This window comes from Sebastes umbrosus, chromosome 3 (genome assembly GCF_015220745.1).
Source record: "Sebastes umbrosus isolate fSebUmb1 chromosome 3, fSebUmb1.pri, whole genome shotgun sequence".
Lineage (NCBI taxonomy): Eukaryota > Metazoa > Chordata > Actinopteri > Perciformes > Sebastidae > Sebastes > Sebastes umbrosus.
This window is the reverse complement of record NC_051271.1, coordinates 20,129,907-20,156,142: the sequence shown is the minus strand read 5'-3', so window position 1 is coordinate 20,156,142 and position 26,236 is coordinate 20,129,907. Positions and strand designations below refer to the sequence as shown.

Sequence of the window (26,236 nt, the reverse complement as noted above, 5' to 3'; positions counted from 1 at the left end):
CTTCTTGCTTCCCATTACAGTCGTAATAGCAGCCTTAAAAACCCAGGCATCATGCATGGAATGGATTAGAATAAATGTTATATTTAGGCTTGTATACACTGGATGTGTCATCTGATAGGGCATACGTAACCTCTGGCAGTGTGAGGCTTGGTTGGACCGCTATAGCTCGATATTGTGCCATCACCATAATTTAACCAGGACTGTCAAGCAGAATGTTTTGTAAAGTGGTGAAAGATAAGCGTGGCCGTGTTTATTTTCTGGTTGTGTGCCTTGTGGTGCAGCAATGATGCTCTAAAATACTATATCACAGAGCTTCTGTTTAATCCTCCTGTGAAGTACAATGTCAAAAGATTTCAGCAGAAGCACTTTGGATCAGGTCATTTTGCTGGATGTTTGAGGTTGGAAAAGCCCTAAGCGTTAAAGGGGAGCCACAGTTTAGTTAATGTGAGGCCGGTTTTTAAGTGTGTGTGCAGTGATGTGTCTCCCCAAAGAGTTTAGGATAACTCAGGGTCTTTCCCTCCTCTTCTCAGCAGGACTCTGCAGGTTTAATGTGCACCACCTCGGGCTCGTTCCATCTGCCATTAGACAGAAACACACACACATACACACAAGGTAGTGACGCTACTGTATGTCAATGCTAACACGCTCTCTTCTGGGAGTCTACCTAGGAATATTAAAGGCCTCAGTGATTCCCTCTGACTGCATTTAGGGTGTTTTCCTCTGTTACCACAGTCGGAGAATTCAGCACGTAGGGTTTTAATGTTGCCTTCTTCATATGAAAGCAACGGGGAAGCAGTGATGACATGTTTGTGGGTCCATTAACGTTCATAGTTGGCACTCTTACAAAAGCATTTACCTTTACGGAGGAGTCTATTTTTGGAAATATGCTATAAAATAAACTTTACAGAGTAATGAAATAAGAATGGCAGACATTATATAATGGAAAATATGAGGATTTAAAAGATGAAGTACACAGCAGAGTAAAAAAAATTAAATGGATGAAGACATGAAGCTTGTTTGAGGCTGATTAGGTTAATGTAGTCCAGCTTTTCTTTTTGAGCCAAACTCCATTGGTCTTATTTAACAAATGACAAGTATAAATAATAATGTCGTTTTGTTCAGCTTTTTGGCATTTCCTACAAAAAGTAATGCAATGTAATTTGTATATATCCCACGAAATGAATTCATATGTAATCCAAGTAATCGTGAACCAGGAAGGGAAGAGCTATAAACGCCGCATAGGGAGGAGGTCGGGGTGGATGGGTGGGTCAAAAAAAAAACTGACTTTTGCCCAGGATCAACCAGAAGTCAACATTGATGTATTTGTCAAGTAAGTTACGTGACTTCCGTTGTTATTTTAACCCAAACTACTATATTTTCCTAAACCTAACTAAGTAGTTTTGTTTGTTTTTCTTGGCAAAACCTAACCAAGTTGTTTCCTGTGTAGTTTAAGATTAAAAGACTGTATGCATGTAACGACCGGGAATTTGACACGTGTTGCTGGACATTCGTAGAAAAATGCACGTAAAATAACTTTTCTTGAGATATCATACGAATCTGTGACGTCATCAGAATGTAAAGTCTATGGGCCGAGCGGGAACTCACAGGCGGGGCCAGCAGGAGAAACACTACTGCATATATTCAGACAGCTGCATAACCTGGAAGTAAACCCAGAAGCTAGAAAACTTTTGCGCCAGGCGAGCTGTTCTCTTTGGAATGAATAGGCGCCACCTTGGGGTCCGGTATCCAGTTCTTATTATACATCCATGCATTGCATACAGATACTGCATATGAATGCACATACAGAATCTGTTTCTAGACATTACTGAGCATGTACATTAAGGGGACATATAAAGTACTCTGAGTACTCTGTTGGATACATTACATTGGATACAGGATTTTGATATGAGAATCATTTCATAAATAGTGTTTTTATGTGTGTAGATGCTGAACTTATTTATGGTTTTCCTAATGTCCGTGCAATAACTCCTTCCCTTCTATACCCTGCCTTTACATGTATGAATGTTGCTGATATATTGTCTTTGTATTGCTTTATTATCTTGAAATAAAAAGTCTGGTTTTATTATGACACAGAGAGAAACAGAGGGTGCAGAACATTCTTCTTTCCATATTTGCTTTTCCTGGTCACCCAGTAAAACACAGTTCAAATATGAACAAAACTGATCCAACAAATATAATTTCATGTGCTGTTTTTCTTCTGATCTTATCTATATAACTTGAATTACAGCAAAAATGTCCCTCCAAAACAATAAAGTGTATATTCTGTCTACTCATGCATGTGTGTATTTTTTTTTGCAAGTCAGGGGTATCTGGATAAAATTACTCTTAATTGCATTTATTGAAGTTGAATGGAGTTATCAGTCTTACTTGCAGTACGCTGGGAGAAACTAAAACATTTCACAGTGTCAGGGGAAAGAAATCTTATCACATTTACATCTGGAAAACGAAAAAAATAATTATCTTGGAGATCTGTTTTCTGTACTATGCATGTTTTCATAGGAGATATATTTGAATGGCTTTGTTCTATTCTTGAAACAGTAGAAGGCGACTACAAGTCAAATCTTGTTTCATGGTTCAGAGTGGCTGTTTTGAAGTTTAGTGAGCAGAGGTTGTTCAGAGTTTGGGTTGAACTTAAAGTCTGTTTCTGGTTGACACACACACTTCTCAGTTATATCTCCAAACAAAATGTGTCCTTGTTGTGGTGTCACAACTGTGAATGAATACCAAACCTTTATTTACACTTGAGCCCGTGTCTGGTATTCCAGGGGTCACTGTGGGTCACTTGCTAACCCGCTGCCACCATCGCTAAAATTAAGAGGGGTGTTTTTTCTTTTTAGTTTTTTCTAACCCCCAAATTCCTGTGATGAAGGTTTGTGAGATTATATTTCACAACATAAACTGTCGAAAGGCAAATGATCCATGGCTTCTGCCACAGTGGTAATTTGTTCATGTCACAGAAAACTTGTCTTTGCAGGAAGTAAATTAATTTGAAAAACATGTTTCAAGATTAAATCATTTGTCTTTTTCATTTGCATTTACATCCAATAAACATGTAATTTGTTATTCAAACTATTGTTTATTTAAAAGTCTCATAAATGGGATAGAAAAGAACCAAAATGAAAAAATAAAATGAAATCAAATTAACAATATATCATCACATTTTTAAGAAGTACATGTTAGCATACCAAATCAAACTCAAGGTCCAACAGCACAATACTATTGCTACTGCAATGTTGCAGATTGAGATCCAGGACACTTAAAATGACACTTAAGAATGCTCTAAAGAGCAAATTTAGGAATAAAAAAGTTCTTTAAAGAGTGTAAAGAAACCAAACAGGTATTCCTCTTACTTACAGCAAAGTGAAGAGTATTTATGTGACCATAAAGTATAATCACATGTGCTCAAAGCAGTAAAAGGACAAGGATTTACCCTTCATCTGCCAAATTGTTGATTTTAAAGAGAAATCTGCAAAAAATGTAGTCATTTTAATTTTAAAACTTTATTTTATTCGTGCAAAATCCTTAATATCCCATTTACACGTAATATGTTAAATCAACAACAATCTAATATATTTATAAAATATAAATACAGATGAAATTATAGGAAAGTATTGAAGTACTGAAGAGCAACGTCTCTTTTGTGAGGAATGTGTCAAGGTGGCGAGGGGAAGGACTATGGGTTACCCTACTTCGTATGGGGTGATCAGGTACGGGTCATTCAGAAAACACTTCTGGAACAGAAGAGCTGCTTGTACTTTTATTTAAGTTGTAAAACATCCCCGGAGAGCCGTTCACAGTGTGAGTCTTCCAGCTTCAGTATCGGTCAGGGGTCAAAGGGCAGGGCCCTACAGAACGATCTGCTTGTCACACTGATCCATGGACATCCTGCAAGCATAAACCTGCCCGGCTCACTGCTGTGCTTTATGGTACAAAGTCACTGTTTTTGGATTCTGTAACACAAATCTGGCTGGACTTTTGACGAGCTTTAAAATACTGAGCTCGTTCCCATACTAATTAGCTGTATGGTGATTATCTCAAGCCATTAGAGTAATAGTTAGACATTTTGGGAAATGCATTTATTCGCGTTCTTGCCAAGAGTTAGATGAGAAGATTGATAACACTCTCGTAAAGCTAAAGGTCACTAATTAACACATTATATCTTGTTTGTTTAATCTCTACAAAAAACGAGCAACAATTGACTTCCTGAAGTCTTCAGGAAGTTGCTGCTTTTGACCAAGAAATAGTCTGGGCATAACCGCAACTTGCAGTTTGTACACTTTGTCCGGCATCTGTGGCTGTCGCAGGACAGTCAGAATAAGTCTGTCCAGGCTATACCTACCTGCCTGTCTGCGTGCACTCTGCCCGTCTTTGTTCGTCACCGGAGTCTTCCACAAGCTGCTAGCTTGACAGCTGTGAGTACTAATAATAGCCATGTTCATTGTTTACATTCATTATAATATTTTGGGGGAGTGGCTTTTGAAGGAGGCCTGAACGGACGTACTGTCAGTGTTGCCGATCAAAAACACTGTAAGAAGTGGACATAGTCACCGTGACGTCACCCATTAGTTTGTGGACTGCCGTTTCGAACCCTCGATTTCAGCATTTTGGCCGTCGTCATCTATGCTTTTGACCGTCGCCATCTTGGTTATCTGCAACCACAAGTGACACGAGAGGGTGGAGCTACGTAAAACCGAACGCTGAATGAGACATTTTCAGGCGATCAAAATGTTACAATTAACTTTCATGAACTGAAAACACACTGTGAAAGGGTTAAAGTTTTAAGACGAAAACACGGACAACTCCCAGACCAGACAACGCCGTGGTAGCGACCTGTCAATCACAAGGTAGCCACGCCCTAAAGCATACCCTGCTTTATGGTCTATTTGACTCTAAATGGGACCATAATTTACTAAATGAACATCATGCTGTATTGAAGAAGTCTTGAAACTCGCGATTGAGACCATAAACTCATGTTTACAATGTTTACTGAGGTAATAAATCAAGAGAGAAGTAGGGATCATATCTAACGTACTCATGCTAGTTTCTAAAGATTACCAACCCTGGCTTTAAACAAACTGTTTCCTTGTTTCCAGTCTTTATGCTAAGCTAAGTAAGCTAACGGCTGCTGGTTTTTATTTATCATACAGACATGAAAGTGGAATCGATCTTGATCTTCTCATCTAACTGTCTGCAAGCAAGCATATGTCAAATTATTGCTTTCCATGACTCATAAATGGCTGATCACTTAACATGAAATATTTCTAACATCACTTTTCAATACTTCAGTAACATAAAACACATCTTGTGCCCTCTCCTCATACTATTTCTCCGCTGCTATGTACAGTCAGTGCCCACGTTTCGTACATGCATGTGGTAAAGTCGTCTACATGTCCCACAGCTGCTCTGAAGCCCCATACTGAGTCAATTAGACCTGTACAATAGGAACATCAATTACGCCAGGCAGGCACAATCTATATGACTCTTGAGCTCTAATGAGATTAATTCCTCTTGGATGGGATAAATTCTTTCCCAAATGTCAATGTAGAAGGAGTGATTGAAGTTAACAAGCTCATTAGTGCACTTCAGGACGATGTTCAGAGCTGTATGGTTGATTCTCAGTTGGCAGTCAAGGAAGATAAAGACTAGTGGTCCTAACAGTGGAGGCTTGTGGATTTTTGTTATTCAGGGCTACTAAATAATCCTAATTATATCAGGCAGATAAAACCATTTTTGTAAAGGTGTAGACCATCTATATGAAGTCCAAACAAAGTATTTTGATACCGAGAGTTGTACACTCAAACTGGCAGATTTCAGACCAATGATTTTTTTCCTTTAGAGGATAAGGCTGGCATTATTCTACATTTTCCTTGTGTCAACAAATCCCATAAGAAAACCAAAACCAACATTATAATAGTGTGTCTCTCAATACTTTCCGACTTCCCCAGCCCGTCTAGTTTAATATTTAAAAAAGGCTCAGTATTTGCTAAAGCATGTGGGCACCAAAGTTTTTAGTCAACATTACTCAAACAGGAGTAAATAATGCATTTCTTGGGGACTATTTTCATCTGCGGATTAATACACATTTGGTGCACTTAGCGTGTATATAAGGGAGCAGGATGTTGTATGTGGGATTGATTCAAAATAAACTACAGTGTTCATAACATTCATGGTAATGGAGGAACATTGCACCCAGTGCAGCATTGAGGTTTTTAATAGTTTATGGTCAACAATGTCGGTCTACAATACGACACACAGAGGAATAAGCTTTGACTAGACAAACAAAGTTGTTAGAAGGATCACTTCATTAATCACGTGTCCATTCACATATTTTTATACGCATTTTGAAGTATCATATTAGAAAAGCTGTATGGAAACGGCAAATTTCCATAAAACATCCTGAATTGCAAAAAAAAAAGGTTTTACGCTGATGGTTTTTGCCTTTGTTGTAAAAGAGTTGTTGCGCTTATTGGGATATGGAAACGGCTTTGCCGAATAAATTCTGACATGGCGAACATTTAACTCACAAGACTGATCAGCTGTTTACACTGTTGGCGTCTTCTCAGATATTCCCGTAACGTACGAATGCTTGTCTTCGTCTCCGGACAACATGAAACATGGCCAATAGCTGACATGAAAGAACACTTACAACTTGCCGAATCGTAACAAATTCCTGAAGACCTCTCGCCAATATTCTCTCGTAGATTGTTTAATTGTCCAAGCCGACTTGTTTTGTTTCCAGTTCGCAACCTCTACTTCCTCTACTCTGTTTTCTTGCGGATTACAGCCATGCGTAGCCTATAGCACCAACTTCTGATGAAAGTTTATTCGCTCCAAACCAGTTAATAGATGCTATTGTTGGTTTTGGTCTTTTCATGGGATTTGTTGACAATAAGAAAAATACAGATTATCACCAGACCTATCTTTAAATCTTTTCTGATCAGAGGTAATTTTGTCCAAATCCCAACATCCTGTATGGAGCTGGTTAGCCTGTGTGCATAAAAATGGGACTATCTGGGGGAATCTGCTAAGAAACAGGGCTGGTTTGGTTTACATTATAGCAGACCTGATGGCTTTGATGCTCCTCACACTGAGCGATGAGTCTTCATGAACATTCAATAAATTGATTCCTCAAATGTTTCCACTGGGGTTTGGCTTTCGTTTGAACCTGCACCATACATCCCGTGATTGTTTTTGACAGTAGCGTAGCCCTCGATTCTTTATGAAAAAAGCAAGGGTAAAGGGTGGATGGTGGTGGAGGGGGAAGAGAAAGAACGAAGGGGCTACAGATGGACCACTAGGTCCAACAAGCTGTGTCTCATTTTCACACAGAGAGAGTTGTAATGAAAACCTGCTGGGGTGACTTTAAGCACAGGCCTAGGATCAGCTTACCTCTATCCTGAGCCTCTGACCTTAACTGTCTGTGAAACCGTATTGTTAATGGAGACTGCATGTTATCTGAGTTTGGAGAAATAAAGCCAAGTGCTTGGTAAGGCTTTACCCAATCCTAGTTGCAGTCCATTTATCCCCTTTTTGTTCCTTTCCATCATTTGTTGCCTTTGTTTCTTGTCATTTTAAAAGACAGGCTGAAGTATCCAGGATGTATCACTCCAACTACTTTACCACATCATGGCTCAATGCATGTCCATTAAGAGTTTGCATATACAGCCCAGGAGTGCATCATCAGTGTGTTTACAGCTGATCACATTTAGTTGCCCAAGAAAGGTTAGCATGTGACCTGCCCCACCACAGGTACAGTTTAGCCAGCTGACCTGTTGCTCAACTAAAGGGAGTCCAGTTGCAGGTTAATAGGGGGCTCGAGCCCTTAAATGGCCGTATAAGTGTTTCTACAGAGACCTGAATAGAATTAACACACTTTGAAGGAGACGGGATAAGAGGGGGAGAGTTGCCCTGTAAAAACAAGTTAACCCTTTGACACAGACTGAAGAACCAGTACTCTGAATGAGGCCAATGTGGTGCCAACGCAGAGGGCTCGTCCGGCAACATGACATCATCCAGCAAGGCGATGTGGTCTCTAATCGAATACATGCGAATGCCCATTCCTGGTAGACTATACTTTGTAACATAAACGCTGCGTTTCTACTGTTTACTTCGAAATCATTGTGACAAATGATAATTGCCACTGCGATTTGAGAATCATTTAATTCTGTCTCAGAGTATTATAAACCGCCGTGCAGTGTTTTGGCATCTGATAATCATTCAAACTCATAGATCTGTTACTCAAACTGGACTTCCTGGATCGTATTTCACGTCTCACTGGTACTTGAAGCAACACAACACCCCTCACCCACCAAGGCAGACCCTTGTTTTTGCTCTGAATGCCAGCTCAATCCTGACAGGAAGACATTTGCTCTTTAAAGCAGTTATAACCTGTATTTCTATAATAACACAGGATCAAATCACTGAATGTGAATGGTGTCACACCATACACTGATTGATGAGTTCAGCCAACTCTTCAGTTCCCTACTGTTTTGGTTCACTCTCACCGCTCTCATAGCCTCGTTTTCAGCGGACAAAGCTCTAAAAACCCCACTATACGTTCCCTGCTCAGCACCAAACAGCAGACTGATACAGTTAGCAACCAGCTGGTGGACATTTAGCAGCTAAAGAGACAGATATTTTCGTCTGGAGGTGGTGGAGACCAAAAACAGAGCTAACTTCCTTGTGGACAGTTTAAATTGAAACCACTTTCTCCTGAAGAAACAGTAATTTGGGTTAACTGACCCTTTAAATATAAAGAAAAATGATTCAAAGTCATACTGGAAAGAAGAATCTCTGTAGCCCATCAGTCACCAGTTACAACATGTACTCTTACTGCTATAGTTTTGCTCTCATGTACAGTAAGCAGTTTCTGGGAGTGAGCAGTACATTTTTACGATTGATGTCACTACACAATAAGATGATTGATGATGGAATCATGAGTCAGTATGATGCATCTAATTGAATTCAGACTCCTTTATTAAGGAGTCAGGAAACACTTACTGTATCTACAGTAGCAAAACAATCAAACACCGCAATTAAGGGCGCAGCACATTACACTTTTTATACATGCACACAAGTGGGACCTCTTTCCAAAATATTGTCTTTGTTTAGTTCTGCTAAAATAAGTTTGGCACACCTAGAGCTATAAACTTTAATGACTACAACTGTGTTTTCTATTCAAATATTTTTTCCCCACTACTTAAAAAAGTGACTCATAACCTTTTTGAATGATTGAATGAGCTGCTGTAATTTAGACAATACAGGAATCAACATGTGGCTCTTTGCACACTATGTAGATGAGTTTTAGAATATATGGGTGCTCATCAATTCATTGCTTCTGGAAAATAACATGTTGAAGAGTTTTCAGCACCACAAATGATATTCAGTTTACCTCTATTGTGTTGGGGTGGCAGCAGAAGTGCACCCGATTTGACTGTTATCAGCTCATTATATGTGTTTTATCAGACTAACCTTAAGCCTCATAGATGTGGATCAGTAGGGACCTGCTACACAAACACGTTCTCATCCCAACTTGTCACTTACTGCCGCTTTGTCCCGTCCCTTGGCGTCTCTTTAGGTTTATGCATCAAAATCACTTCGGCTACATTCACACGAGAGCAGGCAGTGTATGGAAAACACAAGTTTTTCCATTCATTTTGAATAAAGGTAGTGCGTTTGGGCTGCTGCAGCGGCTGCCACAGGGGGTGCCGCAAAAAAAATGCAGCAGTCTGCGGTGGAAAAGTAGAAACAGAACCAGCTTTGGTTGGTAAACGATCACGTGGCCAATCACGTGATCGCGATCCAGAGCTGTACAACCCAGCCATGAGGGAGCAAAAGACGTTAATTGTCGCAGTTAATGGGCCATTAAAGTGACTTTAACCCTGCGGAGAATTGCCGCACTGCCTGATCTGGTGTGAATGCAGCCTTAGATTGGTTTAGGAAAATACGAAATGGTTGGGTTTAAAACTACTGCATTTGTACGGTGAAAATTAAACTGAATATTGTGAACACGAGACACGAACAGGTGATTGAAACGTGAAAGTAAAACTTAACGCATGGGACATGAACAGTAGTATCCTAGATGAAAGCCTTGTGTTTGTTGGACCCATCCACCTCCATTCCCCGTGTGTGTCTTTTCACTCTCTAAACTACATCACCACACTCCCGGCGCACTTTCTCTGAGTGTTTACCGTTGCCGCGGATGGGTTTACATTGTAGTTAATGGAAAGCCTGGTGTGTCTCATACTGGTGCTAAAGGGTGCTTTGTGCGGCGGTATCAAACGCCGACAGATGTGACAAAGCCTCGGCATTTGATGCCCTGGGAATGAGAACGGGCTGGCTACACCTACTACGTTGTAAAAGTGAAAGTGAAACTTAAAAGTAACACGTTCTAATGTTGTAAAACCGAATGAAACATTTTGAACACAAACAGCTTTTCAGATCGCTAGAGGTCGCTGTCGTCTTCTTTTATTCCTTTCTTCGGTGATCGCCCATGTGAATCGATGATAAAACCTCTTAGTGGGTGTAGCAGGCCCCTTCTGACCCAAATCTATGAGGCTTATAACCACTGATAACGCCCATTTAGGATCTGATAACAGTCTAACCAGCTGAGAAGTCTCAGTGACACATCTGGGTGAGTAAAACCAAAAATATCTGAACATCTAGAGGGGTAATTGGGACAATATGTTTCTGTAATTTGGGTGAACTGACCCTTTTTAGCTAGAAATTCCCCCAAACATCACATGCGAGATTTAAGTGTTCACTCATTTCAGAGCAAGAGGAAGGTCAAGCCTGAGAAGAACCACCACACTGCTGTCTGCAGACCAGACCGGAGCTCAAGGGGGTCTGAGAGCGGATAGGAGCCAGAGCTGCAGCACGAGGAAGGAGGAGGAGGAGGAGGAGGCAGATTTGGTTTCACCCCTGGGTGTGCTGAGTGGAGGTCTGCTTCTCACACCGGGGCAAACAATATATCACCATGTGGCAAATATGAACCTGCAGACCTTGCCCAGAGGATTTCACCACTGAACTCCTAATGATGGAAAATTAACGCTCCACTGAGCTGAGCTAAATGCCCCTACTGACAAACTATTTACAGCACGGGTCTAAAAAACAGCAAGTTAGGGGATCACTCAGTCAGGATATATTTCTGTTGATTTGGGCGTAATGAGGAGAACCTGTCAGACAGGTTTTGTTATGATTTCCATGAAGGGCAGGAGATGAAATAGAGGGGGAATAGTTAAGAAAACTGGTGATAAAATACTATGGACTATAATTAGAAATCAAAAAATACCTGCAAGTGCACCCAGAGGAGCAACAACTGAGAATTTTTGGACTGTGCTGACAAATGTGTCCACCTGATGTGAGGAAACCAAGTGCTGAACACAGACTCCTCCCAGACATGCCTGGAAGAAACCCTCTTGTTACAGTAGTAGCTGGCCACTGACAGACAGAGACTCCATCCACACAGACTGATGCTCAACAAGCCCTGATACTGGCTTATTTTGCAGGTTTTTTACTTGCATCCAAAAAAAATGAAGGCCTTTATTTCAACAGTGACAGTGCTGTGGGTGATGACAATACCCTGCATGGAAGCCATCCACGGATTGTACAATTTCGGCCAGCATGAATTATTCTACAAAAAGAACAACTGCAAGGCGATTCCTGCAAACCTGCTCCTGTGCCACGACATCGAGTACACAGAGATGCGTCTTCCTAACCTTCTCGGACACGAAACCATGAATGAGGTTCTGCAGCAGGCTTCGTCTTGGATCCCTCTGGTGCAGAAGCAGTGCCACCCGGACACGAGGAAGTTCCTCTGCTCTCTCTTCGCTCCAGTGTGTCTGGATGATCTGGACGAGCCCATACAGCCGTGCAGGTCTCTGTGCGAGAGCGTGAAGAGCGGCTGCGCTCCAGTGATGTCTGCTTTCGGCTTCCCATGGCCAAAGATGTTGGACTGTGACCTCTTCCCTCTGGACAACGACCTGTGCATACCACCTGCAGGCGTCGACAACTTTGCACCAGTCACCAAAGAAGGTAAAGTTTCCTTAAGCTGTGTTTTATTTTGCAAAATTTAACATCCCCAAAGTCTTGTGCGCCAAATTCACTTGGTGGGGACTGCTTCACAAAGTGCATGTGTGTGTGTGTGCAATATATCCACTCGTGTGTCCATGTATTGCACCAGAATCCACACTGTAAACAATTGCTGTTAATTTACAGCATGATTTCAACAGTATTAATCTGTTATTGCTAAAAAAAACAGTGCTTTACTGTTAATACAAAAGAAAACTTGTTAAATTCAATTTAACTGAACTATAATGCATTCTTAAAAAACAGCACTTTACTGCTGATCAACTGTCTAAAGTATCATCAGTTACAGTTTCATGCAGTATTGTTTTAATTCTGGGACCTGATCTGCACATGTGAGGCTTGTACATTGTACATGATTGTAAAATCAGTGCATTAGCTTTATTGTTCTTCACTCACATGTTGTTCTGGTTTGCATTCTGTGCTTATAGCCAGCTATAGACAGACATTTTGGGAAAAGTGTCAACAAGTCTATTATAGCCTTTTTCCTAACAAGTGCCTTTAATTGTATTTAGTGTGACTGTATGTCTGTAACCTGCTAAGTCTATTCATCTAGGCAAAAAAATAATGTTTATTAAAATGTATGTAAAAAATACAACCTAAATAGTGCATTAAAACAAATCAGTAAGATAATGTAAAAGAAAGGTGAAAAACAGGTATATAATGTATCTTTAAACAGTAAATTAACTGTAAAATACTGTGAAATTAATAAAGTTCAAACTGTATTTTTCATTAACAGTACAAAGCTGTACATTTCAGCGACAGTATAATAATGTTAATTTTACAGTAACATAAAGGCAACCCTGCTGCCAGTTCTTTACTGTTATTTTACTGGGGAATTCTTAACAGTGCACTGTGGTGCCATCTGGATATGTGTCATCATACTTAATTTGCACTTTTTTGTGTTGCAGATTGTGTCACATTCACCTAATCTAATTTCTCTCTTTTAGTGCCCAGGGTGTGCGATGCTTGCAAGGAAACAGATGAAAATGACAACGAAATTGTTGACAACCTTTGTAAGAATGACTTTGGTGAGTCCACCCACCTATTTTTTATTAAAGCAGTAGTTCCCAAGGTGAAGCTCAGAGAGCCCCAAGAGGTCATGAAGGGAGGTTCCAGGAAATTTCAGGAGAAAATTCACTGTTGAATATATTTCATTCATTTGAAAATGCATAGAAAGAATGTGTATTGTGACCAGAATTTCCCTCCTCAAATTTTTCTCCCCTATTGCATGCATTTTAGCACTAAACCAAATTGAAATACACACTCATGTGGGTTGTCAAAAAGGATTAATATCCATTAGGGCTGCCCCATCTTCATCGATTAGTCGACTAATCGGTTGTTTTGGTCTTAGTCAACTAAGATTTCTTTAGTCAATTAGTCATTTTTAATGCTTTTTTTATGCTGAATGGCTTATTTCTAGTCAACAAAGAAATTCAATACGAACAAATTCATATGAGTGTTAATCGACTAAGAATGTCTTTGATTGAGGACAGCCCTAACAGTTTTTTTGTGAAAACAAATCCCTTATTTTCTCTCCTGTCTCAAGCCCTGAAGATCAAAGTTAAGGAGATCTCCTACATCAACGGAGACACCAAGATCGTGCCGGAGAACAAGAGCAAGACCATTTACAAGCTGAACGGCGTGACGGAGCGTGACCTGAGGAAGACGGTGCTCTGGCTGAAGGACGGCCTGCAGTGCATCTGCGAGGAGATGAACGACATCCACGCCGCCTACCTGGTCATGGGCCAGAAGATGGACGGCCATCTGGTCATCACCTCGCTGAAGCGCTGGCAGAAGGGACAGAGAGAGTTTAAGAGGATTTCCCGCAGTATCCGCAAGCTGCAGTGCTAGGAAAACTGCATGTGTCACTGTTGAAGAAAAAGTTTAGTTGAGCTCTTTCCAATTATCCTTTTTCCGTTGTCACACAATTATGGTTCATAGATTCCTCTCTAGATTCCAGAAACATGTTTCTTTAGCCTCAGAAAACACATCATTGGTGTTTATTAAAAATGCCCAATATCTTATAAAAAAATAGACAGTATATAGCATATCTGCTAGCTAAAAAACTAAACTAAGCAAAAAAATAATAATTCTTACGGATTTCCGTGTTCTGACAGGTGCTATGCCCCAATACACTCAAGCTACATTCATCAATAAGGTCACAATATTCTTAAAGGTGCAGTGTGTAGGATCTGCCGGCATCTAGTGGTGAGGTTGCAGATTGCAACCAAAACTGAAATTTCTCCCATGTGCCAAGCCTGTAGGAGAAAACACAAAAACGTGAATGGCCCTATCTGGTATCAGTGTTTGGTTTGTCCGTTCTGGGCTACTGTAGTACTATACTGTACTATATAGATAGAAACGGCTCATTCTAAGGTAATGAAAACACAATAATTCTTATTTTAAGGTAATTATACACTAAGGAAAACATACTTATTAATATCATATTCCATTTCTGCCAGTAGATCTAAATGTTACACCCACTGTTCCTTTAAAAGCACATCTTTAAGTGGCTAAATCAGACAGATTGGCCGTGTTTTTTGAGCAGGGCACACATTTATATTTGGTACAGACACAGAATTAAGTAAATATAGGGAAAAAAACGTCCCTTAAATTGTAGTAATATAAGATTTTGTGAAAAGATTTTTGATTTCATCCATTGACTCCCATTCATTTTGCACTTAGTGAGCACTTGGCGCCCCCTAGTGGCCAGAATTAAAGTGTCTTTTCCTGTGGAGCTGCCTTTGCTGTCAGCTCAGTAATTGCACTCAGCTGGCATCCAAGGTGTAAAGGAATCCCTAATTACATGGTCACAGTGAGAACTAGCAGAGCTTTGAATCCAGGATTAAAAAGGATTGACCCTAAAAAAAATCATTGGCAGATGTGGCTTACTGTTAAATCCTGTGCTGGGGGTGAGTTTAAGACATTTTTCTTTTCTCTATGGTGTTCCCTGGGATCTGTTTCTGCTGGGATCTGCATCATAACCTAAAAATTTAACTTTTTATGCATGGGGCATTCCTCAAACAACTCCTAAAAGGAACAAAATAACATCACAAAGGTCAAAGGCCGTAACTGCTTAAGGTAACTCGAGTTTAAAAAGAGCTCCAAGTTTCAGTCTTCCTAAAATAGGTATTTGCATCTTATAAAAACTCTTTTGTCTCACAGTTCTACAGAAATAATTACTGATTCATATTGTTGTGGTGCATATTGAGTGAAGCTGTGATCCCTGTGTGCGTAGTGTGATGTTCAAAAACAAAAATAATGTTTTATATTCCTACCGTTTTCTCAAGCAAAATGAGAGATAGCTGGCTATATTCTCTTCCTGTCCAACATTTTAATCCTTTTGTATTTGAGCCACTGCATACTTTTCTACCACGGTATGATAAAAACTGATATTTTTCTACTCCCAGACTTTCATATTTCATTTATTATGTTGACTTTTGGTTGGCATCTTGATCCTGTTGTTTGATGAGTGACACACATTGTTTTTTTTAGGTATTATTAGAGGATGAATATCTGAGTTTTGGTTGGTAGTGTTGATTTGATGAGCAGTAACTTGTTAGGCGCAAATAATCAAGTGGTGGTGCGTGTGTGTGCAATGTAAAAAGTATTTTTGTGTAAAAGTATTACTGTGTAAATATCAAATACTGCCTTTTATTCTTGTATAAAGTTTTCAACGATTAAAAGCTGCCAACGACATGTTTTGAAATTTCATTGTTGTGTGTGGCAGGAAATCAATATAGTCACGAATAAAAGGGGAATTAAAAAAAAATAATTCTCATGGCCTCAAGATGGAAAATAAGTCGACAGTATTATTAACAAAGCGCCGCCATCTAGTGGAAGTCAATGGTAAAATCTGTTCATGGTAATAATTGGATGCATATGAGGCATTTTTGTGGTGATGTTTTTGCAACACTATTTATTTACAGTTTTTTTTCCCAATGACATATAGCATGAAAAATAGCATCATTAAACGTGTAGGCTTATAATGCTAAATAAAGCTCAGCCTGTAAACATAGTACCAGTTAAATGAATCTAGGCTTTTCATGCTTGCCTGTATTTTAACAGTGTTGTATATTTTGACCACGCATTTCTGGGAAACGCATGGCACTTACTTACTGTTCCTGATACCCATTTGTTTTTCAGTAATTTCATTACAGTGGGAAATTCTTGTACTACTCACAAACTGTGGGTGTGAATGATGCCTGAGGCTTATAAATTATCCCAACAGGTAATATTATTGAAGATACCAAAAGGCACATTTACTGTTTTTGCCCATAAACACTGGAAAAGTTTACCTATTTCTTTTAGATAATCCTGTTCAATCTACTTATGTATTTGCTATTTTGTCTAATGTTATCACTGGTTTGACTCTATTTCGTTTTGTGTTGTTGTGCTGTTGTTACTGTTCTGCCTGGTTTTTTTTGTGAGCGTGAACTTTGAAACTTTTTTTATGACAAGTGCCATATGAAATTTTCATTTGTCTTTACTTAAAGCTTCAGTAGGCAGAACGTTTCTGGCATCATTGGGCAAAAATTGCATGATAACCTTTCAGCATATTGTAATTCAAGTGATCTGAGAGATAACTAGACTTCTGCATCTCCTCATGGCTCTGTTTTCAGGCTTTAAATAATCTAGCCCCTGACGGGAGATTTACGCCAATCACAGGTGATTTCAGAGAGAGAGCAATCCTATTGGCTGTTTATTCAACGGAGGCAGCTGTCAATCACTCGCGAACTTCGATCAAACGGTCAAACTAGGCAGCGCTGATCAAATATGAATCAATATTCTGTTACTGTAATGCCTATTTCAGCCTCAAATGTTTTCAGAAACCTCTTGTAGTGTACTGTTTAGCTGTAAAATGAGAAAGCTTGCTCTTGTTGGTGGGCGGTGCTTAGTATTTCCTCAACTGATCACAACATGGTGGCCGGGTCACAAACTTTCTCATTTTAAAGCTAAACAGTACACTACAAGATGTTTCTGAAAACATTTGAGGTGAGAAATATACATTACAGTAACAGAATATGGATTAATATTTGATCAGCGCTACCTGTCTCATGCACTACGGTCAGGATATAGTGACTGTTTTATGAAAAAAAAACTTTTTTTAATCATATTTGCTCCAATTCTACCTACTGCTGCTTTAACACCAAAAACACACCCTATAGCCTCACACAATGACAAATTTGGAAACATCAAACTTAGGCTGCAACAAATGATTACTTTCATGATTATTCCATTTCTCTTTTTTTAAAACATATTTTTGGGTTGATTAAATGTCAGAATATAGTGAAATGTCTGTCACTTTCCCTGAGTTAAAGGTGTCGTCTTATAATTGCTAGTTTTGTATGACCAACAGTCCAAAGCTAAATATATATATATATATATATATATATATATATATATATATATATATATTATGAGAGATAATTAACTAATTTTGTCAGGGCTATAACAACCTACTATACCTATGAACTTATGTTGTGCATGCAGTGAAATGTGTCCAGTTAGTTTCACCTGTAAGGTGTAAGTCATCCAGGTATTGGTCTTTTTTTGGTCTTTCTTAGGTCTATTGTTCTTTTTGACCTGTTGACATAATATTAGTCATCCAGGTGACTAACATAAAAAAAACAATAACCAAAAAGGAAGAAATATCTAAACTAACATAATTTTAAAAATACAACAAATTTTAAACAACAAGAAGAACACAAAATATGCAGAAAAACCTAACCAAACGGTGGAAAACAATCCAATAAAAACAGTGAAATACATACAAAAAACAGTACAGAAAAAAAGAAAATATATCTAAACATATCAAAAGATAATTAGACATTATGATTTAAATGGGATCATAATTTCCTTTTAAAATTTTCATAATGTTAGTCATCCAGGTGACTAACATTATGCTAACAGGTCAAAAAGAAATTACCCACTGGACCACAGAGGGTCTTTACTCACCTGTCCCAAAAGGCTTACTCAGCGGTGGGGAGTCCCAGCAGGTATTTCCACTTCTCTGAGCCATCACAATGTGTCACATGAGCTGAAATGTTAGTGGTATGATCAAGGTGAGGCTTCATGGGAAACCGAATAAAGATAGCATCTAAAATATTCAAGCTACCTATAATCATAGTATCCCCCGAGGAAGGGAAGCCACACTCCGGCATCAAAAGTGAATAGTAACTGGCCTAGAAAGTTTTACTTAAAACCCAATCCTGACACTTCCCACATGGTTTGTACACACTTCACACCTTGATTCATGTGGCTCTGACAACTGTCAGGTGACTGCCATGTGACCTCGATGACTCACCTCATGTGACATTATGTGTGATTGTTCCAGAAATATCTGGGACTCTCCTCCGGACAGTAGAGGCTTAAAGGTCTTTAACTCCACACCTTCAGTCTAGACAGTAGTTTCATTTTGACCAGATAGTGATTAATGGAACCGTGTTCATGTAGTCCAGGGTCAAACCCTGAAGGGATCGCTCAAGTAATAACAATAGGTTATGTGTTTGAATTATTATGCATTGTGTGTAATACTCCTGCAAAGGGCTGTACATGTGTAAATATATCCTGCATTGGGCCTGCAAATCAGCTATGCCTTACATGCACAGTTGTGGAATGAAACTAAAATGTAAAATGTACTCAAATACTGTACTTAAATACAATTTACTTGACTTGCGTATCTCCATTTTCTGCTTCTTTAAACGTCTACTCCACAACATTTCATAGGGAAATATTCTTTACACTTCAATACATTTATTCGAGAGCTATATCGACTTAGTAAAGTAAGATTTTACGTACAAACCATGCAATAGTGTTTTTAAATATTGCATTTCTGATTAAACTACCACAAAATAAATGAAAATAAGCTCCGCCTTAACCAGATACAACATTAAAATGCTGCTTGTAAGTAACAAAAACGTGACAATTTCAACACTGACGGGGGACATTATTCATTCTACTCCTCTTCCCTTTTATTTAAGTCATATTGTGAATATCAGACTTTTAACAGTATAGCAATGCGATTGTTTATGTTTACACTGTTGTATTGGTACTTTTAAGTACAGCTATTATAACGATATACCTGTATCAAGGTATACCGTGGTATAAATGTTGATGTTATCGTACCGTGTACATTCGCTGATCTAAGGAGTTGAAGTTTGACAGGAACAGTCTGGCTGTGCTTTTGTGCATCTACACTATATTTTAATTGTTAATAATCATGGGACATTATTTCAAAATCTCCCAGCTGATGTTATTTTTCATTTAGTAATTATTTAACATGCTATTGTGCTGCTAACATGTAAACTCAAATGCTTCAGACAGTTATTTAACATATTATAGCTACATGCTATTATTAATCAGGTTTATAATTCTGTTTATTATAATACCGTTAAGGGTCATTGTAACTGATACTGACTACTACTACTAATACTAATAATAAGAATTATTATTATTATTATTATATGATGATGACGATAATGTAATACCATGAAACTGTGATATTATCTGAGACGGTTATTGTATTGTAAAAATCTCATGAGTACAGCACCAGAATACTTCTTTCATTACTGTACTGTGTATACATCTGTGTCATTTTTCCTATGTAAAAAAAATGTTTTACCTCTCCTCTACTGTGAAATTGTTATGATTATTAATTTCATTAATCTATATTTTACTATTTTGAATTAATTCATTGTGGCTTGCCTGTCAATTTAACATATCACACAGGGGTAGAGAAGTTTGGATTATTGGCTGTGAAATCCCAGTTTAATTTTCAGGAATATACTTGCACTCACATTGTTGGATTTTTTTTTTTTTTTTCAGAAATAACTAATAATATATGGTAAACTCGAGTACCATGATGTCACAGTGGAACTGAAGGCTAATTCCTGATAGTAATGTCATAATAGTTAATTTGTTACAGTAACGGATATGGTGCTTTCTTTCCAAAATTTCAGAAATTATATGGAAATGCCCCACAGGATTATTAAGAGCCGTACAATGGCCAGTCATTCTGTATGAATCATCCTCTTAGTCTGGACAGCTGCAGTACAATCACACACAGTCACTGGTGTGGCCATAACTGCGCAACTCACACTGCTGAACTATTACATTACATCATAATTATGATGCCTTCAGAGCGGTGGGAAAAATCAAGACCTCTTTAACTATAATGGGGAATTTGTTGTGACAATCCAAATGCATTGATGTGACGTTCAGGGGGCGGGGTCTAGCGTGGAAACCCTGCAAACTACCGGTGGGAAAATTCAATGCTGTTGTCTTTCTATACGAATTAGTAACTAATAATTGTAGAGGGGGACTTCATGTCTAGGTCTATTTTGAAGCTACTTTCTGTTGTAGACAGCTTTTGGGTGGGATGGAACAATTTTTGTTTATGAGATGAATGATAGGAACATTTTGTTTTCTCCCTCTTCACACCCAGGCTATGTGGCCCAGTTTGCAAAAAAAACCCAAAAACTTTCATATGAACACATTTTTGCTGTTTACACTTTAAGATGTCCGTTTACGATTGTTTTTTTTATATACATATACTGAAATGGGCCAATATGCAGAATGAGTACTTCTACTTTTTGTACTTTAAGTATATTTTGATGCTAATACTTTTGTACTTTTATTTAAGTACATTAATGCAGGACTTTTACTTTTAACAGCTACACTGTGGTATTATTACTTTTATTCCTTTACTTTTATTTAAGACAATAAGGTTCCACATATGACTCTGTGGCACTGTGCTGTACTGTGCTGTACTGTATGCATCGACTGTGGAAGCCTATTTATGTCAAGAAAAGACAAAAACAGATGAAAAGGAGTGATTTTTTTAAAATTGTGAGATAATAATAATAATTAAACCCTAATAATAAGTATAATAAGTATTTTTTTGTATTTCTTGGTCACAATTTTGAGAAAATTGGTCCACATGATGAGATGATATTATTTTTTTTTATGCTTTATTTTTTCCCTTTTTTCAAGGTTGTTTTCATATATGCAATTTACAGTTCAATGCAATTAATAGTTTATAAACCCATTTTTAAGTAGATGAGCTTATAGACAAACTCATTAAGTACACTAGAGAAAACAACTTCAACAATCAAAATTGAAATAAAATTAAGAAAATAAATAATAATAATAATAATAATAATAATGATAAAAATAAATAATAGAGTTAAAAAAACAAAACAAACACACACCAAAAAAAACAATAATACAAAAAAATACGAGAGTAATAAATTAAATCAACAAATAAGCTAATAGAGTAAATATATAAAAATATAATTAAATATATATATATATATAAGTATTATAAGTAAATATAATAATAGAGTAAATATATCAAAATATAAGTGTATGTATATATATATATATATATATATATTATAAATAAATATAATAATAGAGTAAATATATAAAAATATAAGTATGTATATTAATATATATATATATGTGTATTATAAGTAAATATAATAATAGAGTAAAAATATAAGTATATATATATATATATATATATATATATATATAGGTATTATAAGTAAATATAATAATAGAGTAAATATATAAAAATATAAGTATACATATATAAGTATTATAAGTAAATATAATAATAGAGTAAATATATAAAAATATAAGTATACATATATAAGTATTATAAGTAAATATAATAGAGTAAATATATAAAAATATAAGTATATATATGTGTTATAAGTAAATATAATAATAGAGTAAATATATAAAAATATAAGTATATATATATATATAAGTATTATAAGTAAATATAATAATAGAGTAAATATATAAGTATATATAAGTATAATAAGTAAATATAATAATAGAGTAAATATAAGTATTATAAGTAAATATAATAATAGAGTAAATATATAAAAAATATAAGTATTATAAGTAAATATAATAATAGAGTAAATATATAAAAATATAAGTATACATATATAAGTATTATAAGTAAATATAATAGAGTAAATATATAAAAATATAATTAAATATAAGTATATATATGTGTTATAAGTAAATATAATAATAGAGTAAATATATAAAAATATAAGTATATATATATATATATATATATAAGTATTATAAGTAAATATAATAATAGAGTAAATATATAAGTATAATAAGTAAATATAATAATAGAGTAAATATATAAAAAATATAAGTAAATATAAGTATTATAAGTAAATATAATAATAGAGTAAATATATAGTAATATCATTTACGTGGGCACACACATGCATCCTCCTTAACGCCGTTTATTATTGTTATTCACTGGAAATACGCACTTCTCGCTTGGAGAGCTCGGGTTTACGACGGGTTTTGAAGGCAGCACCGCTCTAACTTGTTTCTTGGCAGCCAGCCAGCTTAAACTTCTTTTACCTTGTGCGTCTCTTTTGTTTTATTTACCTTGTTTTGTGCCAAGCAGTTCTATAAAACCCCTTTTTTCACCTCCCCAAATGACGGTGGACGCTGTGTCTGTGCGAGCAGCAGGCAGAGGCAGGGCTCAGTTTGACGAAGCTCAAAAAAGTCCGCGGGGAAGTTCCCTAGGAAATCCCCTAAAGACTGTTCCGGAGATATTATTCTCCACAGCGATGCTGCCGCACATCTCCAACACAACCGACCTGCTCAGGTCCATTTCTAAAAGAGACACAGAAGTTTAAAGTATGGATAACGTCAGTATAAACTCGGATAACAACGACACGAAGCTCCGGAGCTGCAGCACCCTGAATACTATGTACCATGAGTCGCAGCAGGAGATGGAGCTGCTGAACAAACAGATCCATGTGAAGGATAACATCATAGCAGATCTGAAGGCGAGGCTGGGCAGGTACGAGAGGGTCTACATGACGGTGGGAGATAATCACGAGTCTCTGCTTATCGGGCCGTCCAAGTCTCTGCTGGAGAGCTTGTGTAAAGAGATATGCAAACTGAAGCAGAAGAGCGACGATGTGGAGTTCAAGGCATGTCGACAAACAGAGGTAAATATGATGTTTAAAATGCTTATAATAATGTTGAAAATGCAGATGAGTGTTTGCAGGAAATTAAGCCTTAAATTGGCTGATAGAGAGAAGTTAGTACAAGTCTGTTCCATGTATAGGTACACTTTCCACAAGAACTAATAAGCTTTAAAAAATTATATTTAAAAAAAATATATATAATATATAATAATAATATAAAATATTTAGTTATTTATATTATTATATATTATATATATTTTACAAAATATATATTATATATAATAATATAAAATATTTAGTTATTTATATTATTAATATATATTATATATATTTTATAAAATATATATATATAATAATAATATAAAATATTTAGTTATTTACATTGTATATATTTTATAAAATATATATATATATATATAATATATAATAAGAATATAAAATATTTAGTTATTTATACTATTATTATATATATTTTATAAAATATAAAAAATATATATTTAGTTAACTAATATTGTATTATTGCCATCCTGCAGGGGGTTATATTGATTTGAAGTGTAGGCTATATATTTTTAATTATTTACTGAAAATATGTTCAGACTTCCTCAGAGATACAAGTATATGATTGAAAGAATCAAATGCAGAATAAATATTGGTAGCAATAATAATACTGTAAAATATTTGTATATCAATTTGTATGTATATTTAAATACACCAAAAGTTTTACAAACTGATATGGTCATGCAACTAATCCCCCTGTCTTCCTCCTCCCAGGAGATCCAGAGGCTGACATTGGAGCTCCGAGAGAAGGATCTGGAGCTGGAGGGCGTCAGGGGTCAGCCGGACCATGAGAAGGACCGGGAGATCCACAGGCTGAGCTCGGCCCTGAAGGAGAGGGAGCGGTGTGAGGCCACCAGAGCTGTGCTCTGCACATCCCTGGCGGAGGAGGCTGACCAGCTGCGTGGCCAGCTCGGTGCAACGGTGAAGGTGTGCCAGGAGCTGCTGTCCAGGCTGGAGAGAGGTGGAGAAGGAGGAGGAGAAATGGAGGATGTGACCCAGCAGGAAAAGTCTAAGGAGGTGTGTGGCGCTTTCGGTTTTGTGTACTTTAGGGCTTTGTTGCCTTTGTTTACTTGTGCATTGGACCTTTAATTTCTTTTTTTTGGATGGCCCTGTTGTAATCTCTCTTCCATTATTTTCTACAGACGACAGAGTCCTCTGACGTGAGTGGTGTTAACGCCCAAATCTGTCAACTAAAGAAGGAGAATCGACAGCTAAAGCAGCGGGTGACCTATGTAAGTCTTCACCCAGAACAAGTTTCCAAGTTGTGCTCATTGACTATACTTCCCTGAAATCAACCAGGCACTAGAAAAACAAACATTTATACAAGATATGAAGGTGGTGGTGTTTTTAAATGAGTCCTAACCTTTTGTTGTAATTCCTCCTTTTAGGTACAAAGTCTGAATACTCAGTGGCAGAAGTATGACTCCAGCAGGGAGGACTATATCAGAGGTCTATGTCAGAGGCTGAAGGAGACCTCCGGGCAGGGCTTGATGCCTGGGCTTGGCTCTGTAAGCACCGGGTTGCTCCATCAGGAGATTTCCAGGCTCAACGGCTTACTAGAGGAGCAGATGAGCGAGTGCACGCGGCTGAGTAGAGAAGTGGAGGAGAAAAGGAGGCAAGATCAAGAGCGCATCCAGACTCTGGAGCAGCAGGTTGGTGCTACATTGTGGCCTCAGTACATCTCTGTATACACGTTGAATCTCAGTTTTTAATTTGTAGAATTTGACTGCATGCAGCTCTTGAGGCATCCAATGTGTTTTGACAACAGATTTTTTTAAGGAGACTAAAGGTTCTTTCTTTTCCTCAATCAGGTCCTCATCTACACAGATGACTTTAAGTCGGAGCGTAAAGACAGAGAGCGAGCACAGGGCCAGATCCAAGACCTGAAGGAGCAGATTTATCAGTTAAAACAGCAGCTGCATAAAAAGGTGAGATGCTAACCCTCAAACGAGGTGGATGAGTGCATCTTTAGACACATTCACTTGCATATATTCCTTATATTGTGCAATCCTAACAGTGTAATTGTCTTCAGCAGGGAGCCAGCAGAGAGAGCAGAGAGGTGGTTCCCATGTGTCGTGTGCACATAGGACACAGGATCAACTCGAGGCGACAACAGTCCTCAGAGCCTCTATTGAGGACACCTGCTGAGATGCAGCAACAGCCCGCAGCCGCAGCAACATCGAGCCCCGCGTGGAACGAATGCCCGGGCATGTCAGAGTTACAGTGCCCGCGATGCCTCGCCACGTTCAGCGACACGGATGCCTCAGAGTACCTGAACCACTGCGAGGAGTGCGCCAAACTATAAACGGAACAACACTCATTTTGGGAAAAGACAGTAATCTCTCGCTGACAGTAACTGAACACTGAAGAGCATCACTACAAGGCAGAAAATAACCTGAGTGGAGTTTCCAATTCGGAGAGACTTGACTACAAATGAAACGACTGACTTGAGATGTTTGTACATAGTGAAGCAAAACTGTACAACCCAAACTTCCCCTGTCGCAAGAGAAATGAGTTCATCATGCTTGCATAGTAAACAGTGTCAGGTTCTTAGTGATCTCCTGTGACAACGCAGGAGATTTATTGTGGTGGGAAAGTGGATGTCAATGCAATATATCAAATGTCATATACCTCAATGTGTCAAATTACAAAACCTGTTGCACTTTCTTGACATTTAGCCAAAAACTGAATCGTAGGATCGTACGACTTTGAGATTCGAGATTCATGATGCATAAGCTTCTTATTTTGGTGCTATTAGTTTGTTTATTTTTGATTGAACTTTACTTATTTCTGTCCTGTAAATTATATATTCTTAATAACAGATTTAAAATATATAACTATTATATTAATATTTATTGTCTTTGCATAACTAATTGGAGAAGGCAAAGCATTTTAGTGCAATGTTTAGTTGCCTTTTTTCCACCGAAAGCCGTGGAGGGAAAAAAAATGTTTGATCCACTTTTTCTAACAGTGTATGTAAAGATTGCATCCAAACTGACAATAATATGCTTATTTTTTTGGAGATCATGTGCTGTTGTTTCTTGAGCAGGCACATTATTTTTGTAATAAAAGACTGTTTACCCACA

General features: G+C 37.5%; 2 protein-coding genes and 1 long non-coding RNA gene across 5 annotated transcripts; 2 read left to right on the top strand and 1 right to left on the bottom strand.

Moving 5' to 3' along the window:
- Window positions 1-492: 492 nt before the first annotated feature.
- LOC119485556 lies at window positions 493-15,441 on the bottom strand. The gene is made up of 3 exons (XR_005206299.1): window positions 15,134-15,441; window positions 9,181-9,185; window positions 493-503 (listed from the first exon to the last, which is right to left on the bottom strand). It is a non-coding gene; the product is annotated as an uncharacterized LOC119485556 (long non-coding RNA).
- Window positions 11,415-14,120, top strand: sfrp2 (secreted frizzled-related protein 2). The gene is made up of 3 exons (XM_037765208.1): window positions 11,415-12,054; window positions 13,056-13,136; window positions 13,655-14,120. Exons 1-3 carry the CDS (start codon window positions 11,553-11,555, stop codon window positions 13,957-13,959), a joined length of 888 nt encoding a protein of 295 aa, XP_037621136.1. The 5' UTR covers window positions 11,415-11,552; the 3' UTR covers window positions 13,960-14,120.
- tnip2 (TNFAIP3 interacting protein 2) lies at window positions 14,494-26,236 on the top strand. Of its 3 annotated transcripts, XM_037765206.1 has the most exons (7): window positions 14,494-15,020; window positions 22,562-23,114; window positions 23,865-24,167; window positions 24,293-24,382; window positions 24,539-24,802; window positions 24,962-25,078; window positions 25,183-26,236. In XM_037765206.1, exons 2-7 carry the CDS (start codon window positions 22,800-22,802, stop codon window positions 25,453-25,455), a joined length of 1,362 nt encoding a protein of 453 aa, XP_037621134.1. In that variant the 5' UTR covers window positions 14,494-15,020; window positions 22,562-22,799; the 3' UTR covers window positions 25,456-26,236. The 3 variants fall into 3 exon arrangements, with proteins under 3 accessions (XP_037621134.1, XP_037621135.1, XP_037621133.1); XM_037765207.1 differs by lacking the exon at window positions 14,494-15,020 and having other exon boundaries at window positions 22,449-23,114; window positions 25,186-26,236; XM_037765205.1 differs by lacking the exon at window positions 14,494-15,020 and having other exon boundaries at window positions 22,449-23,114.

Bases quoted from the DNA above. Each gene is read 5' to 3' on its own strand.
- sfrp2 (XM_037765208.1), top strand. From the start codon at position 11,553: ATGAAGGCCTTTATTTCAACAGTGACAGTGCTGTGGGTGATGACAATA. The intron at 12,055-13,055 runs GTAAAGTTTCCT...TCTCTCTTTTAG, and splicing joins TGCACCAGTCACCAAAGAAG to TGCCCAGGGTGTGCGATGCT. The intron at 13,137-13,654 runs GTGAGTCCACCC...TCCTGTCTCAAG, and splicing joins CCTTTGTAAGAATGACTTTG to CCCTGAAGATCAAAGTTAAG.
- tnip2 (XM_037765206.1), top strand. From the start codon at position 22,800: ATGGATAACGTCAGTATAAACTCGGATAACAACGACACGAAGCTCCGG. The intron at 24,383-24,538 runs GTAAGTCTTCAC...TCCTCCTTTTAG, and splicing joins TAAAGCAGCGGGTGACCTAT to GTACAAAGTCTGAATACTCA. The intron at 24,803-24,961 runs GTTGGTGCTACA...TTCCTCAATCAG, and splicing joins TCCAGACTCTGGAGCAGCAG to GTCCTCATCTACACAGATGA.